The sequence below is a fragment of the Neovison vison genome, chromosome X (genome assembly GCF_020171115.1).
Source record: "Neovison vison isolate M4711 chromosome X, ASM_NN_V1, whole genome shotgun sequence".
NCBI classification, from domain to species: Eukaryota; Metazoa; Chordata; class Mammalia; order Carnivora; family Mustelidae; genus Neogale; species Neogale vison.
This window is the reverse complement of record NC_058105.1, coordinates 29715606-29733032: the sequence shown is the minus strand read 5'-3', so window position 1 is coordinate 29733032 and position 17427 is coordinate 29715606. Positions and strand designations below refer to the sequence as shown.

Genomic DNA, 17427 nt, shown 5'->3' with positions numbered 1-17427 from the left:
AATAATCCTTCCTCACCACCATTTACCTGTCTCCATTTTTCTCACTGCCAAACGTCTATGCTGTAACCATTCTCAACCTAGTCTGGCTTCCAGTCCCTGTAATTCCAGGTCATCAGAGATTTGTAGAAAACCATGGCCTTTTTCTCAGGCATCCCACTTGACCTTCCAGCAGTGTCCAACCCTGCTGATTGCCTTCTTCAATCTTTCGGGTTAGGGAGTATTGGAGTCTGCCGGTTTCCCACCTCCTCTCTGGCTATCCCTTTTCTGTCTCTGACGGTGCTTTTCCTTACCTGTACCCTTATGGTTCTTCAAGGCTGGGCCCTAGGTCTGCTTGTTCTTCTTCACTCTCTTTCCCTAAGTGACTAAATCTAGACCCATGGATTCAATGGTCACCTAAAACAGACAAATTCCCAATCTGTACCTCCAGCCCAGACCTCTTCTCTGAGCTCCAAGGTCCATTCATCCAGCTGCCCCGTCCACATTTCCTACCTGCCACTCGCCCCTCCCCGTAACGTGGTTTCTGCCTCAGCAGTTCACTACTGACCTCAATACTGCCAAGCCCGGTGAACACATCTCAGCTTCCCTGACCTCTCTGAGGCGCGGGCTGCTGCCAGCCATTCTCTTTGAAATTTGCCCTTCCTGTATTTTGGTCCTCTCTCCCAGCTGAGGACCATTCTTTTAGTCATTTTTGATCCTCTTTACCCGCTTCCCGGGATACTGGTTTCTCAAAGGTGAGTTAAACTAAAATGGCCACTTACTAAGTAAGGGCAGACTGATGCCACGTTAGGAGAAGCCGGCAGGATGGACATGAAGGAGCAGCTCAAGGATTTTGTCCAGACATTTTGGTTTTTGTGGAACGAGAGTAGTGAACCATGATTTGATCTTCTTGGTGGGAAGAATAAAGGCATAATGCCAGTGAAGGCAGAAATGAGTATCCTTCATCCCCTTTCAAAATACCCAAGAGGTTAATTCAGTATCGGAAATTTAATGTCTCAAAATGAATAGTTATTTAGTAGGTAATGAATACACTTAGCTTCACACTTGAGCGATGCTGATATTTATTGACATCAATGCAAAACAAGCCAGGACTAAAAGTTGCTATTTGACAGGAACAAATATTGGTACGGTTTCCTTCCTGGAGAGGGTGTGCACTCAGATCATGAGACCTAAGATTAGAACAAACACTGGATTGTCAAGAATCAAACAAGGGTTAAATTTTACTTCTTAATATAAAAACTGCTAAAGGCAAAAAAGGAGATGTTTAAAAATACTCTTTGTGCTAAGCTCACGTAAGCAAACAAAAAACGAAAACTAATCCTAAAACTTTAGGACACAGGATATAGACACGACAGGACTGTTGAAATTTTTGTACAGGCAAAAAGTTGTTATATCCTCCACTGTCCTTGTACTACAATTACATGCTTGTTGCACCTACACTACACAAAGTCAACAGTTACCACCAACAATGAATGTAACTAGATCTGAACAAGACTTCACAGTGACTCTGTTCCACTCAAATGAAGAGAACTCAATCCAGGATTTCCCAAACCTTGCTTTTAGAACCAGCTGTCTTTATTCCCCCCTCCTTGTGTCATACCTAATGAAGTCCTCACCTGACCTTTCCTGCCCGCAAATTGTAATGCATGTCCTCTCCCCCATCTTTGTCTGACACTTTAAAGTTAATTTGTAGGAACTGCATAAAAAATGAAATTGAACTTCCAACCTGAACCAGCGGTCAGGTTCCTGCTTTGACGCAAAGAAAAAAAACATACTCCTCTGCAGTGTACCCCACCAGCACAGCGTTCCCCTTTCTCTCTGTCTACTCCTTTGCCCTGAAGGCACTTCTGGATTGCTTAATACATGCTCTTTGGCTGCCTAGACAGTCAGGACACCTAAGGCCTTCTGGACTTATCACTCCTCTCCTCCTTCTTTTCTATGGCTAATACCACTTTCCTGCTTTTTTTCTACTGCTGAATCTCCAGACTTGGTGCTGTCATCAGGTGGACAGAGTCGATTTCGGCTTCGAGCTCCTGGTTGGTAAAGCTGCATTGCTGGGCGATCCTAAAGTAAAATTAAATATTAATGTTACAACACCGCTACTCAACATTTATAGGGGATTTTCAGAGTCAGAAGTTATGTATTGATGTATACCAAAAACAACTCCTATGAGATCAAACCGAGAGTGCTGATGGTTAACTTGCCTCTAACTGCCCACTTCCTTTCCCCATCTCCAAATAAAAGCAACCATTTTCTAATTATTATTTTATATCCCTATGATATGTTTCCAATAAATCTAATTTTCTTAACCATCTCAAGATGAACTGAATTAGCTTGAATTTCCTTTATTTCGAAACCTCAGCCATTGCCTGTCTCTCTTCCCCATCAGTAAACTGACTTTAACATTCACTACCATGTAAGATCATCATAGGAGTAAAACAGTAATAAAGAATGCAAAGTCTTAAGTGGAGACCTCCCTGAAATTATGAGCTTGGACCCTATGCAACTTGCCACAAACATGATTATTTCTTAATTCATGTATGGCAACTTAACACCCCAGTCTGAGACTCTCTAGGTGGCATTTTAGATCTCAAATTCCTAAATAAGCCTCAATAAAGTCATCACATACCTCTTAATTCAAGTAATGTGTATGGTTTATGATAGAAGGATCCTGGAAAACTTAGACGTTAAGCCCTTTTTGAATTCAACAAAAAATCACATGAGCCTTCCTTACCCTTTCTCCCTGGTGTATGAAAGTTAGCCTTAAAGCATTATTCTCAACTGAACAATTCCAGCAAAAATGTTTCACTATTTTTATAAGATGAAATATTGAAACAGGTTAAAATTCCTACATAGTATTTAATGAAATGGATGATGGGGCTCCCACTGTGCAAAGAAGGAACAATGTGAACATCAACAAGGACAATGGTAACAACAAGTTGGAATGTGCCAACTATTTCTAAATCCACAAATTATTGCAACAAAACAAAACTCACTGATTACCTAGAAGTGGCTGGGACACCAGCTCATTACTCTGAATGCTGGTACATAAAGGGAAAGGAACAAGTGTTTATCCTGCCTTTCCTGTATAAACTGAATTTTGGGCTAAATTTTTTTTTAACTTTTTAAAGATTTATTTGATAGAGCAAAAGTAGGCAGAGAGGCAGGCAGAGAGAGGGTGAAGCAGGCTCCCCGCTGAGCAGAGAGCCCGACGTGGGGCTCGATCCCAGGACCCTGAGATCACGACCTGAGCTGAAGAGGCTTAACCCACTGAACCACCCACGTGCCCCTCAGGCTAAAATTTTTTATGGTAGATGGATCAGGCTTTACAATACCTAAACCTATTGATCAGTTGTTTTTTCAACTTTATCACCTAGAGAAATTTTAAATCTATAGAAATGTTGCAAAACTTGTGCAATGAATAACTAATACCCTTCTCTTAAGAGTCACAGTTACAAACATTTTGTCACATGCTCCTTCTGTCTCTAGTACACATATATATATGTGATTTTTACAGAATCATCTGCGAGCACGTTGCAGACATTACGACCCTTCATCCCTAAACATTTCAGCTTGTATATCCAAACAAGGACATCCTGTTCCGTAACCACAATACAATGGCTACTGATTGATCAGAACATTACACTAGAAAGACACCCATAGGTCACACGCTTCCTGATATGATGCAACAGGAAGTACACAACACAATCTATGAAATACTCTCTTTCTCAGATTTTATTTTTAAGTAATCTCCACACCCAGTGTGGGGCTTGAACTCAAAACCCTGATATCAAGAGTTGCATGCTCTACTTACTGAGCCAATCAGGCACCCCTCCATCTCATGAAGCATTCTTTTTTTGTTTTTTAAGATTTCTTTCTTTATTTGAGAGAGAGACAGTATAGAGAGAGGGGCACAAGGAGAGGGATAGGAGAAAAGCAGACTCCACTAAGCCCAGAGCCTGATGTGGGGCTCAATCCACGACCCTGAGATCATGACCTGAGTCAACTGACTGAGCCACCCAAGTGCCCCAATCTATGAAGTATTTTTGCCAAAAACTGAGCCTGAATGTATTTAGGCCTGTAGGTGAGGAGCCACCTGTTTTTATGAATCAAGTCTGGTTGGCACACATACTCCTTCTTTGACATATTACCTATGCCTGCTTTCCTACAGAGTTTAGTGGTGCAAACAGAGACCATATGGCTCACAAGGCCTAAAATATTTACCCTCTGGCCCTTTACAGAAAAAAAATCTGCTGACCCCTGCCCCAGATAGAACTACTAGTTTTCAAGGAAACAGAGAAGATAGAGAAACATGTTAAATGGTACCACAGGGATATAATTAGTCCAACCAATTTAGAGCCGATAGCTCCTCTGGACAAAATGGTTTCTGAAGCAAATAAATGGCAGGAAAACAAAAGGAGGGGAGGTTATTTAGATTAAGAGACTTAAAGGATACAATTTGTGGATATTGTTTAGAGCCCGTAAAGAAGTTATTAGTGAGACAATTCGGAAAAACAACATAGTAGCTAGGACATTAAGGAATTATTATTAGGGTTTTTTTTTTTTTAGTATGAAAATGCTATTGGGATTGTATTAAGAAAAAGAATCTGGGGGCACCTGGATAGCTCAGTGGGTTAAGCCTCTGCCTTTGGCTGAGGTCATGATCTCAGGGTCGAGCCCCGCATCAGGCTCTCTGCTCAATGGGGAGCCTGCATCCCCTCTCTCTCTGCCTACCTCTCTGCCTACTTGTGATCTCTCTATCGAATAAATAAAATCTTAAAAAAAAAAGAATCTGTCTCTACTACTGATGTATTTAAAGAAGATGATATGTCTAGGATTTGCTTGAAAATAATCCAGCGGCTCCTGGGTGTTACAGTCGGTTAAGTGTCCGACTCTTGATTTCGGCTCCGGTCCTGATCTCAGGGCTGTGAGACTGAGCCCCTTGTCGAGCTCTGCACTCAGTGTGGAGCCTACTTGAGATTCTCTCTCCCTCTCCCTTTGCCCCTCCTGCTCTTGCTCACTCTCTCTCTCAAATCAATAAATAAATCTTAAAAAAAAAAAGAATCCAGGAGAGGTAGGGATGGGGCAGAGTGGAAAGGTTGGCCATGAGCTGGTAAGTGCTGAAGCTGGGTGATGTGTGTGTCCTAGTCTCTGTTCTACTTCTGTGTCTGTTTGAAATTTCTACAGTGTTAATAAAAGGACCCAACTGAGACTGAAAAAAGTTGCAGACAGTTCAACTTCCTCTTTAAAAAAGTCTGTCATATACAGTGAGCTGGCCCTTTCCTTTACACTTGCAGGCAAAAAAAAAAGCCTCATGAAAAGAGATACAACGAAAAGCAGCACCTTGTTTCTTATGCGATCTCTCTTAACCACTTCCTCTTTCTTTTCAGTTTTTTCTGAGCTGCTTACTGATTCTGTGCTTTCAGTCTTCTTTCCTTTATCCCGAAGGGCTTCTTTCTCTTTTTTCAATTCTTCTTCCTTTCTTTTAAAAGCCTTCTCCTTCTCGTAGCGCTCCTTCTGCCTGCGGCGCTCCTCTTCCTGCCGCTTCAGCCTCTCCCTCTCCCGCAGGATGCGCTCTTGGTCTCGCTCATAGTCCCGCTCCCGCTCCCGGTAGTCGCGGACACTCTCCTCTTCGGGCCTGCATGGGAAACAGATCTGAGCGGACCCCCTCAAAGCCTGTCTGGTCACACATGCACATGGCTCTGATTAGGACTTGGCCACTACAGTGAGGGGGCACTTCTGGAGCAGAGTAAAAAAATATTAGCATTTTGAAAAACAGTTAAAAAAAAAAAAAGTGCACACCAGAAGTCATTCGCCCAGATTGAGGTGCTAGAATGTTTGAAACTTCTCTCCTCATCCTCCTACCCCTCATAACTCAAGCACGAGTCCCAGACACGGCAGTAAAACTAGCACGTAGAAATATGCTGTAAACAAATGTACCAAAGAGCCCTTGACTACTGACCTCTTAGGCTTTTCATCTTTAGGTTCACCATCAGAGCGCTTGGGCAGTGTACAACTCTGCCCACTGGCTCTTTCATCATTCAGATTCTCTTTGTCCAGTTTCTTGGCTTTTTCTCTTTTATCTAATTCTTTTTCATCTCCTTTTTCTGGCTTCTTGAGTAGCTTTAAAGAGAACAAATTTATTCTTATTTTGAAGGGTGGGACATTCTCTTCTGATTCTATCAAAGAAAATAATATACTAAATATTTTGAATCAAGGCTATAGAAGGCCTCTTTCTGCAGATACTCTTCAACTTACAGGTGAATGACTAGAGCACAAGAGCAGTGATTGACTAAAAGGATGCCATTAATGTGAAAGTGTCATCCACTCAAAGTGGTTTAATCACTTGTGGCAATGGGATCAACACTCCTTTGGCTTTGGATGGGTCAGCCTGTCAGTGAACCGCTGCCCACTTCCAAGTACTCCTTCTGTAGCAAACTGGCATACTGATATCGCTTGATGCGGAAAATAAGCCACAAATTTAAAATGCTAGGCAGATTGCTGTTGGACCGTTTTCTTGTAGTACTTGGAATGACGAATGCCTTTGTCACCAAAGGAGCGATCCATTGCAAGAATAATTTTGCCTTGAGCCTGAGAATAACACACTTATGATGGTACAATCATAGTTTTCATTATTTGATTTAAAAATCCAAATATCTCACAGGACTGTGAAGTTCCATCTCTACTGAGTAGGAACTCTGCGCAACGTCACACATATATATATATGTGTGTGTGTGTATATATATACACACACACACACACAAACACACATACATATATATATGAGACACACACATATATATGACAATGCAATTCTAAAATAAATGTGCTTTATAAAGTCCAAATTGCTAACAAAATAGTTTCTTTCTCACACCACTGCCATGAACCTCTCTAGAATACCCCCAAGCGTCGGATATTCAGAGAGATTCTTAGGCAAAATGGAAGAATTTCGAGTCTCAGAGTTAAGGCATCACACAAAGCTTTGTCTCAGGGTGAAGGCGGCACACGAGTCACCAAGCGAAAGGCAAAGCAGCGCAAGACTGAAGCGCAAAGTACTTCAGCGCGCAGCCACAGCAGACGGCAAGTCTGAGCTGAACACTGAGGAGGCACCAATGTAAAGCGAGGGCTCCCCATGAGGCTTCATCGGGAGTGTTCTTATTTTTCCAATGAACATCTTTGTTAGAAGCCAGGATGTTCATTACTCTCTTAAGAACATTGATGAATGTTTCTAGTATGGCTGGCTCTACCTTCTGCCTTGCTGACAGGAATAGCAAGTCAGGTCACTTGTGGCATGGCAGAGAGAGAGATCACTAGAAGGAATTAAGATGGGAACCTTCCACCCCACTGCCAAGCTCCTTGTTGCCAATAATGAGCCCGGGAGAGCCTTGTGGGCAACAAACCCTGGCCTGCTTCGTTTTGAGATAAAAGGAGACCCTGCCACCACCTCTGAGATTTTTTTCTGACCATCTCTGAAGTACTAGGTACTTCCCCAGAACGTTTGTGGGAGCAAGAGCTGCCCAAGCCATGCCCTCAGAAGAGAAGCAGTAAGGCTGCGATTTTTCTACAAGTTCTCTGCTTCCTAGATGCAGCGTGTTCATCAGAATCTGCTGCTCACAGATTCCCGGTAGATGAAAGAAGGTAACGGGGAAGCATGTGACACAGGATATTTATCCCTAAATACTCCCATAAGGCAACCAGTTAGGAGGGGCATATGAAGAGAAAGAGCTCTTTAGGCATAGATGTCCTCTAGCTGTATATTGTGGAAGCTTCTGGGTACCCAGCAGAGCATCAGGAAGGCATCTGGGCTTCCTTCTAAGGTAGGAATTTAAAATGGCTCAGATTTGAAGGAAGACTCAAATCAGGGAAGAGTTTTCTACAGGTTATCATTACCACCACCACCAAAAGGACTTATTATTAACTAAGACCTGTGTGTGTGACATGATACTAGATGTTCTGTATCATGTACTTGGTCCTTACATTTTTCTGATTCACAGCTTGTAACAGAAACCTGTGTACCTGAAGACAGTGGAAAACAAACAGATGAGGCAACTTCATGTATCAAATATGAAGGAAAAGCTGAATAAAACCCATACTTCATGCCAGCCAGCCCTAAGCCCTTACTTATGAAGAACTGAGAGAATAATCCAAACATTGAACATTCACAATGATAAAAATAATGCAGATCTTCTCTGAAGAAATATCATGTAAGTTACTTAGATCTGTTGAAATTATCTCAAATTTTAAAAAATAATACTATTAGCATTATTGGAAAGATACCTGTTGGTTCACCCCCCCCCCAAAGACAACAACAAAACCAAAAAACTATATTTACACCAACACACGATGCATGCATATTTAACGAAGTAGACACATGCGATTTTTAGCAACATGCAGTCAATTTAAGTTATTTTCATACCTTAATCTTTGGTTCATCCTTTAATTTGTCCCTTTCTGGAACTCTGTCTATCTTCTTCAGCTTTTCTATGTCTTTCCTTTTTCGTTTTTCTTCTTCTTTCCATTTCCTCCTCTCTTCTTCCCTTTGTCTTTTCCTTTCTATTTCTCGCCTCCTTCTTTCTTCTCTTTTTTCTTCTCTCATTCTCTGGAAAGAAACCTCAACATAAGCCTTCAAACAAGATCATCTCCACCAGAAACTTAATCCCGAAGGTATGGTGGGCACCCACTAAATTGGATCGTCTTTCCTTCCTACTTTCTACAAAGGGGCATCCTATCTGTTTAACCCCCTCCCCACCCCATTGTGAATGTGAGAATAAAGACCAGGGCCTGCTGGTATCAGTCTCCCACTGTTGACTTGCTGTATTTCCAGAGACTTTCAGAAATTCAAGGGAGTGTCTCTTGAATAAGCTAAAGACTCTGGGTTTGCAGAGTCAATCCTTGGCCCAACAACCAGACCGAAGGAGCGGGCCAGAGAGTGAGGCCAGTGAGCCAAATCTTTAAAGAATAAGGGTGGAAAAAGCAGCTATTTCTCCTCTAGGATCCCAGTGCTCGTATGTTTACAGACCATGAACCAATGAAATAAAAGTATTGAGAGAACTATAAAAACAAAAGGTTTACCTGCTTGTTTTTCAGGAAGCTCAAAAGTGGGGTTGTCTTTTTAGCTACATAAATGTAAACAGATTATTAATAATACTTATCAACCCCTAGAAAGGATTCCATTTTCTGACATTCCCTGCCAACCACCCAAGGTGGGAAAAGTATACCCCTTAAAACAGTTCACACGTACGTTATCAGAAAGAAGTTTCACAATATTCTATTTCAGTTCTGAAGATTTAAAATACTTTTTAAAAAGTGAAGAAATTCAAATTAAAACAATTTCTTAAAAGAGCAATTCCTGGTGTTGGTGAGAATGGAGTGCAAAGGACATTCTCTTGTTTTACAGATGGGACTAATGGGACTAGAAATCTGTTCAACTGGGAAGACACTGAAGGAGCTAAAAATATCTAATCTTTCTGACCCCACAATTCCACTTCTGGGAATTTATTCTAAGGAAACCATTAGAGATGGGCTTATATTCTGCATCTATTAATAAAAACCATTTTAGGGGGCCCATGGGTGGCTCAGTTGTTTAAGCATCTGCCTTCAGCTCAGGTCATGATCTCGGGGTCATCGGACTGGACCTCGTAAGCTCCCTGCTCATTGAGGAGTCTGCTTCTCCTTCTGCCCCTCCCTCCGCCCCCCTCCCTGCTTGTGCTCTCTCTCAAATAAATGAACAAATAAAATCTTAAAAAAAAAGTTTTAGGAGAATATGTAATTCTCAATATTCTGAATAATGCTATCTAGTCTTGTAATTAGGGTTTTTTTAGTGTTTTGCGTTTGTTTGTTTGTTTGTTTCTTTTTAGAGAGACAGAGAGCAGGGAGGGGCAGTGGGAGGGAGAGAGAATCTTAAGCAGGCTCCATGCTCAGTGTGGAGCTCAGCGCAGGGCTTGATCTCATGACCCTGAGGATCATGACCTGAGCCAAAATCAAGAGTCGGGATGGTTAACTGACTGAGCCACCCAGGCACCCCACCTTATAGCTGGCTTTTTGAAAGCATACTTCCTTTGGATAAATTCCTAAGAGTGGAAATCTTGGGTCAGGGGCTTTGCTTATGATTAGAGCTGATAGAGGAGTGACGATTTACTACTAGAAGAGTGACGATTTACTACTAGAAGAGTGACAATTTACTACTAGAACATCCAAACTAGACTTTCTCAAGAAGTCTTCAATTTTGCAGTAACTAATTTCACCTTTTGATATTTTCAATTTTTTTTCAGGAATGTGAGCTGCTTGTTACTAGAAAATGCCAGTTTATCTTCAAAGGCTTACCAATATCTAAAGGTCCCATGGGTCTTTATGCTTTTTCCACTTATATTTATGTGACATTAAAATAGGTCACAGAGAATTTTGCCCATCTTCTCAAAGCATTTACATAACCCTGTGAGGCAGGTACTACCTGCATTTTACAGCAGAAGAAACAGAGGCTCAGAGAAGTTAGTGCCTTCCCCATGGTCACACAGCTAGTAAGTGCCAGAAGTGGGAGTCAAACAAGTCATCTGAAGAAAAAGCAACTGTCCTTAATTCCTATTGCCCACTTACCTATTAATTCTCTATTTTTTGCTTCTATTTCCTCTAGCAGTGTCTCTGGAGTAGATGTCATTTTCTCATTATCTGCAGCATAACTTTCCAAAAATTTTCTATATTCTGGATCTAAATCATTGTTTAAGTAAACAGAAAATATAGTAGACTTTAACAAAACTTTCTACATCATGGAAGATTAAAAATAAACCTAAACACACCCACTAGACCATTTAGGGCTTCCTTGGTCCCTTACTGTCAGAACTCCTATCCCCCATACATACTAAGGGAACCTGGTATAGCATGGAGTCAGGGGTAATTAGACACCAGGAATGTGAAGTAGTTTGGTTTTAAAAGTCACTGCTCCAACTAACCCAGAGTTACGTGAGAGTTACGTGAGAACTGAAAGTTGTAGTTATGGGACCGTCACAGTATTAATAGATAGCATGTAAGCAATTCCTGTATGGGTATACCTCGCTTTAAGTAAACCTAACACAGGAAAATCAGGTGTTCCAGAAAGGTAATTTGAGGTCCTATATGCTGCACTGGAGTTGATGGTTAATTCCTGGAGGTGTTTTTTAGATGCATCTGACATCAGAAAGAGTAACACATCTGAGTCATTCCATTGCTTGTATTTGTGGAGTTTCTACGCACTGGGAAGCATGTCACTGATCTGGTCTCCCAGATCTGAATCTGTGATATAACCAGTAAGTACCTGTGTGTTGAACCTTTTCCATGTTTTCTTTATAAAATACCTACTATAAAAAAATAATGGAAATCAAACTAGACGATTCCAAAATGTCAATCAGATATAAAATATTACAGCTAAGGCCTTATCCAACATAACATTACACAGAGCTCAAAATACGGACCCAGTTTACCCCATATGGCAATTATTCTAGTTTTTCAGTTCCTCTATTGCAGTTCAATATAATCACTATGTGTGTAGTTCGCTGCATATTCAAAACCTAAAAAAACCAGGCCCCTTCAGCTACTTTATATTGTTACCTGAGTATAAAAATTTTTCCATCCCATCTCTCAATGATAAACCTCCCCTCTATAAAAATGGAAACAAAAAAAATCCTAAAACAGTATGAGACCTTAAGGTGTTACACTTTGATACATCTCATTTTCCCCCACTGTCTTCTAATCAACAAACCAGCGGTAATTTACTCCTCAACAGTCAACAATATATTGCTCGACGGTAGAGGAATGAAATGGCAGTAGCTGGAAGAGTGGGAATTCTACAGGAAACCCACTTCCACTGTAACAATTAAACAAAGCTTTCAGCAGTGAATTACATTTCTCGTGAACTATATTCTGTATGTTTTCCTATTTAAAAGACTGTAATCCAATTAATTCCCACAAAGATCTCTTTTAAAAACCCATGGCAACAGCATGACATAACTAGAGCTATACTGTACCATCATCGATAGTCCCGACTTTGGTATCTCTTTTCTTAGTCTTCTTTTTTGCAGCTTTTTGAAAAGGTGCAAATTCTACTATAGCAGGATATTCCTGACCTGTTTAGAAAAAATACCACACTTGCTGTAACAAAAAAAGTCACAAAGTGGATGCAAGAGAGTCAACCCACCGCTCTCTAGGCCTCTTTGGTTGAGAGTCATCTGAATAGGGGCCTCTCAATGGGCATAAATCACACGGGCACAACTAAAATCAGTGCGTTACTAAAGGAGCCCAAATTCGCACTGATAACATAATGCAAAGATATGGCAGGGAAATAACAATATTCACTTAAATTCAACTTCTACAAGTGTGATGATTTGTGGGGGCGGAAATCTACAGATCAATTTTCATTTAAAAAATACAATCAGAAATCTCTAGACTAATCTATAAAGATACAAAAAAGATCAGTGACTGCCTAGAGTGGGGGGCATAGTTGGGGGAGAGTGGGGAATGACTACTAAGGAGTATGGGGGATTTTCTTTGGAGTGCTAAATGTATTCTAAAATTAGATTGTGGCAATAGCTGCACAACTCTGTGAATATAGAAAAAACCACTTTAAAAAGTGTGAATTTTATGGCATGTGAATTACATCTCAATAAAATTGTTATTTAAAAAATACACCAGGAGACACCAAAAGCACAGGCAATGAAAGTGAAAAATAGGTAAACTGAACTACATCAAAATTAAGAACTTCTGTGCATCTAAGAACAAAACAGAGTAAAAAGGCAACCTACAGAATGGGAGAAAATATTTGCAAATCATTTAACTGATTGGGGTCAATATACAGAATATATAAAGAACTCCTACAACTCAGTAACAACAAAAAACCCAATTAAAAAATGTTCAAAAGACTTGAATAGACATTTCTACAAGGATGATATACAAATGGCCAACAAGCATATGAAAAGATTAAAATATTACCTCACTAACCATTAGGGAAATGCAAATCAAAACCACAATGAGGTATCACCTCACACCCATTAGAATGGCAGCTATTAAAGGAAAAAAAACAGAGAATAACAAGTGTTGGCAAGGACAGGAAGAAATTAGAACCTTCACGCATTATTGGTAGGAATGTGAAATGGTGCAGCTGCTATGGAAAACAATATGGTAGTTCCTCCAGAAATTAAAAATAGAATTACATTATGACCCAGCAATTCCACCTTTGGGTGTATATTCAAAAGAAGTGAAAGCAGGGACCTGAATAGATGTTTGTACACTCACATTCGCAGGAGCATTATTTACAATAGTCAAAAGGTGGAAGCAACTCAGATGTCCCTCAACAGATAAATGGATAAACAAAATGTAGTGTGTGTGTGTGTATATACACACAATGGAATATTACTCTGTCTTAAAAAGGAATTTCTGATACACCCTATAACAAGGATCAACCGTTTAGGACATTAAGCTAAATAAGCCAACCTCAGAAAGTCAAATACTATATGGTTCCACTCATGAGGTACCCAGAATGGTCACTTTATACAGAATGATGGTTCACAGAGATAGAATGGTAGTTGCCAGGGGCTGGGAAGAGAAAGAAATGGGGATATGGGGACTTACTATTTAATGGGTATAGAGTTTCAGTCTTGCAAGATAAACAAGTTCTAGAGATTGATTGCACAACAGTGTGAATGTACTCAACACTACTGAACTATACACTTAAAATGGTTAAGATGGTAAATTTTATTTATGTGTATTTTACCACACTTAAAAAATGTAAACAAAAAAAGGAATCAGGTTATAATATATGCAATAACACAGATGAATCTTGAAAACATGCTAAGTAAAAGAGGCAGTCACAAAGGCTACATATTATATGATTCTGTTTATATGAAATGTCCAGAAGAGGGAATAGGGGAGATGACTGCGGACAGTTATAGCATTCTTTTTGGAGTAATGAGAACATTCCAGAATCACATAGTGGTGATGGTTGTACAACTTTGTGAGTATACTAAAAACCACTGAATTTTACGGTATGTGAGTTATATCTCAATACAAAAAACCAAGTGACTGTTGGAAAAAGAAAATACACCAGATCCCTGCTCTAGAATAATGTCATAAAGGGTATAAAACACTATCATTGGCATGTAGATGTGTGCCAGAACAGAGTAAGCAGAAATGACCAGAAGGCATCACAAAGTGGTCAGGGAGGAAACATGACCTTGGAAATCCTACTGAATGCAGAATCAGATTAGCTTATTAACTGATCTACTTGAGAAGCAACAGATAAACCAGACTGAAGCAGAATGAACTGTGGAAGAGGGGCTGGGGAAAAAAAAAAAAACAGAAGTGAGGCCAGGCTCTGAAGGACTCTGACTACCAGGCTAAGGAATTTGGACTTTTCCCCCCTGCAACTGCTATCTTAAATCACTATCTTCAAAAACACTCCTTTCATGACAATATAACAGACTGAGTTAGTCATACAAAAATGAAAAAAGAAAAAGAAAAGTCTGTAAGTTTAGAGACAATGCTTGTCTTAAGCATTAGGAGGGAAGGACACAATGTGAAAGTATTAGTAAGTAGATGAACAAGATATTCAAAAACAATAAATTGACAAGATTCATCACGTGTTTAATTACATGGAATAAGAAAGAGAAAAAAAGTTAAAACACAGCTCAGATTTCAAGGAACACATTGCTATCTACTGGAATAAAGCTGGAGTGGATAAGTAACTGCTTTTGGTGGAGGAAGGGGACTGGGGATTAATAAAAGCTGATCAAACATAGTGGCAATCCTTCAACTTTTACTGGCATATTCCCTGACAAAGATTTCATTTTCACCAACTTTGAAGTAATACTGAGAAACAGTCCAACAAAAAGATATGTCATTTACCTATGATCACAAAGCCAAAAGAAAAGTGGTAAATGGCAGCTTGGACATTCTCTGGCTAAATTCCCTGACCACTTTGCTGCAAGTGGTAGATAATAAATAAAACGAGAGTTAAGGCTGAAGTTTTTCTTCCCTATAGACTCCTGGATACAAAGTGGGAGATCATCAAGTTCGATGTTTTAAACACAAATACAAATTAGAAAGTTGAACAGTATTCCAACTGGGAATTACTGGCTTAAAGGATTTAAATTAAAATAAATAAATCAATGTTGGCCCTTGAAGCAAGATGTCAAGTAAATATTTAAAATGTGTCGTTCAAGTTCAAAGAGTCATTTATCAGTATTACTGCTATAACTAGTAAATAGTCAAAACAACAGATCATCTAATCCAGGGCAAACAAAACTGCCACAGGAACAGAAAACAGTGGCAATTTCATTCAGCGGATCAAACTACAAAAGTAACAGGTTAATAAAAATACCCAAGGGCCGTGAAAAGTCACACATCTGTTTATAAGACTGCAGTAAGCTCAGCAAATGTGTAAAACTCACCAAATGTTGCACATTTTATCACCCAGAATTTTAGAAAAGCTATGAAGTCATTGAGAAAACACTGTGATACACACATTGTCTTAGACATACAAATGACAAAGAAACTCCCCTTCAGTTACAAGGACTCACCTTTATTGTCAAGGAATACATAACCATCAAAGCGATCCCTGAACAAAATAATGTCCTCTTGGTTTTTAAAGTTGATGTATGCTCTGGCATACATATGAGGATACAGACTGCAGAGAGGAAAGCAATTATGTAAATGTGCTTGCAGGTGTCTGGCTGAATTACAAGTATGCATATATGTTAAGAGACAAGTTTAAAAATCAAATAGGAACAGTAAGATAGGGGTGCCTGGGTGGCTCTGTGGGTTAAACCTCTGCCTTCTGCTTAGGTCATGTTCTCAGGGTCCTGGGATCCACTCCCGCATCGGGCTCTCTGCTCAGCAAGGAGCCTGCTTCCCCCCACCTCTCTGCCTGTCTTTCTGCCTACTTGTGATCTCTCTCTCTGTCAAATAAATACATAAAATCTTTAAAAAAAACACAATAGGATAAAAAAGGATGGATGAAAATTTTTCATTTACTCCCACCCTCTTTTATTTATTAATTTTACCTAGTATCATTAGAAAAAAATTCAAAATAATCATGCTCCGGCATAGGCTGAAGATGCTCTTGAAGTTGCTCCTTGGTCAAAGTGGGAGGTAATCTCCGAATTACCACCTTAAGAAATGAATGAGGAAAATCAAATTAGTACAAATCAGTTTTCTGTCATACCTGAATCACTGCCCCTGAAAATAGACGGTCTTTAAAAGATGAGCTCACTTATAAAAACCCAGCAGAAAACTATCCTAATGCTCAGAATTACTCAAACATAGTAATAATGCCGTTTTTATAAACTCTTAGAAATGAGAACTGCATGGAGAAAGGAAAATCTAAAGGTTCTATTAAACGGAAGCCCCGCAGTTCACTTGGTTTTCGCATCATTTTCTAGCACCAATTTTTCAATAGATGTATTAGCAAGAAATTAGTAGGCTAACCCTGGTCTTTCTGGGTGTCAGGAACATTTGACTTACTATCGCCCTACCACATCCGACACATCGTAAAACAAAATCCTTCCTCATTCAGCGTAAAGAATTAAAAACTCTAAGGAATACTAAAAGTTCCGTCGTTGCTCCCCAAATAGGATGAAACTGACCTGGCCCCCGGACCATTAACCCCCCCACCCACTCACGCTCAACTCGCCTCCATTAATACTCCTCCCACCCCTGCTGGGCCCCTCACCATTTAATAACCCCCTCCAATTAACCTTTTAATTCCTCTTTCTCTTTACTGTCGCTCCCCCTCCATCATCTTACAGCTCTGACCTGAAGCTTCTCGTCTGGGAATCCCCCCCCCCCGGTTTTCTCTCACTCGCACCCCGGGGCTTGGCCGAAGGAGGGACCACCCCCCCCATCTCGGACGAATGGATGAAAACGGTAACGCGATTTCCACTCAGGTGAAGAAACAGAAGCGCAGACCAGGAGAGGAAGAGGGCAGCCCCATTCCCAACCATCCTCGCGGGTGGCGGACCCGTCCCGCCCTCTCCCGGGCCAACAGCCGGCCAAGCACCTTGCTCAGCGCCTCTTTCTTCTCCTTATTTCGATCCTGCTTATCTTCCCCTTTGGTGGAGTCGCCCGAAGCCCCACCGCCGCTGCCTGTGGCCCCTGGGGGAGTCAACAGGGTTACTCGCTTCTCTTTAGGCCTATGCTCCTTCTCCTCCTTCATGGCCACGGCTTCGCTCCTCACAGCGGCTGCCCGGCCTAAACGCCGCTACGCCGGGCACCTACGACGCCCGGCCCACTCCCGTCGAGCTCCGCCCCCAACAAGCGCCCTTGGTGATAAGCCAGGCCCCGCGTTCCATTGGGTCCCGCCAGAATCTCGCGAGACTTCAGGGCTCCAAGCTTCCTTTGATGGAAAGGTTTTAGCACCTGGTCTTAACTTCCCGCCTGTCGACTCCCCACACCGCCCAATCCCCTAGC

General features: G+C 40.8%; 1 protein-coding gene and 1 long non-coding RNA gene across 4 annotated transcripts in view; one reads left to right on the top strand and one right to left on the bottom strand.

The window, feature by feature from the left end:
- The window catches only part of LOC122897552, a 45440-nt gene that overhangs the window by 15143 nt on the left and 12870 nt on the right, over positions 1-17427 (top strand). For both annotated transcript variants that reach the window (XR_006382550.1, XR_006382549.1), the window contains exon 3: positions 7992-8201. This is a non-coding gene — a long non-coding RNA (uncharacterized LOC122897552). The remainder of the gene's footprint in view (positions 1-7991; positions 8202-17427) is intronic.
- Positions 1042-17258, bottom strand: UPF3B (UPF3B regulator of nonsense mediated mRNA decay). 2 transcript variants are annotated; one of them, XM_044235797.1, is made up of 11 exons: positions 17018-17258; positions 16023-16129; positions 15540-15646; positions 11994-12092; positions 10591-10701; positions 9070-9113; positions 8414-8596; positions 7975-8013; positions 5960-6120; positions 5341-5635; positions 1042-2061 (listed from the first exon to the last, which is right to left on the bottom strand). In XM_044235797.1, the coding sequence occupies exons 1-11, from the start codon at positions 17171-17173 to the stop codon at positions 1912-1914; spliced, it is 1452 nt and encodes a 483-aa protein (XP_044091732.1). In that variant the 5' UTR covers positions 17174-17258; the 3' UTR covers positions 1042-1911. The 2 variants fall into 2 exon arrangements, with proteins under 2 accessions (XP_044091732.1, XP_044091733.1); XM_044235798.1 differs by lacking the exon at positions 7975-8013.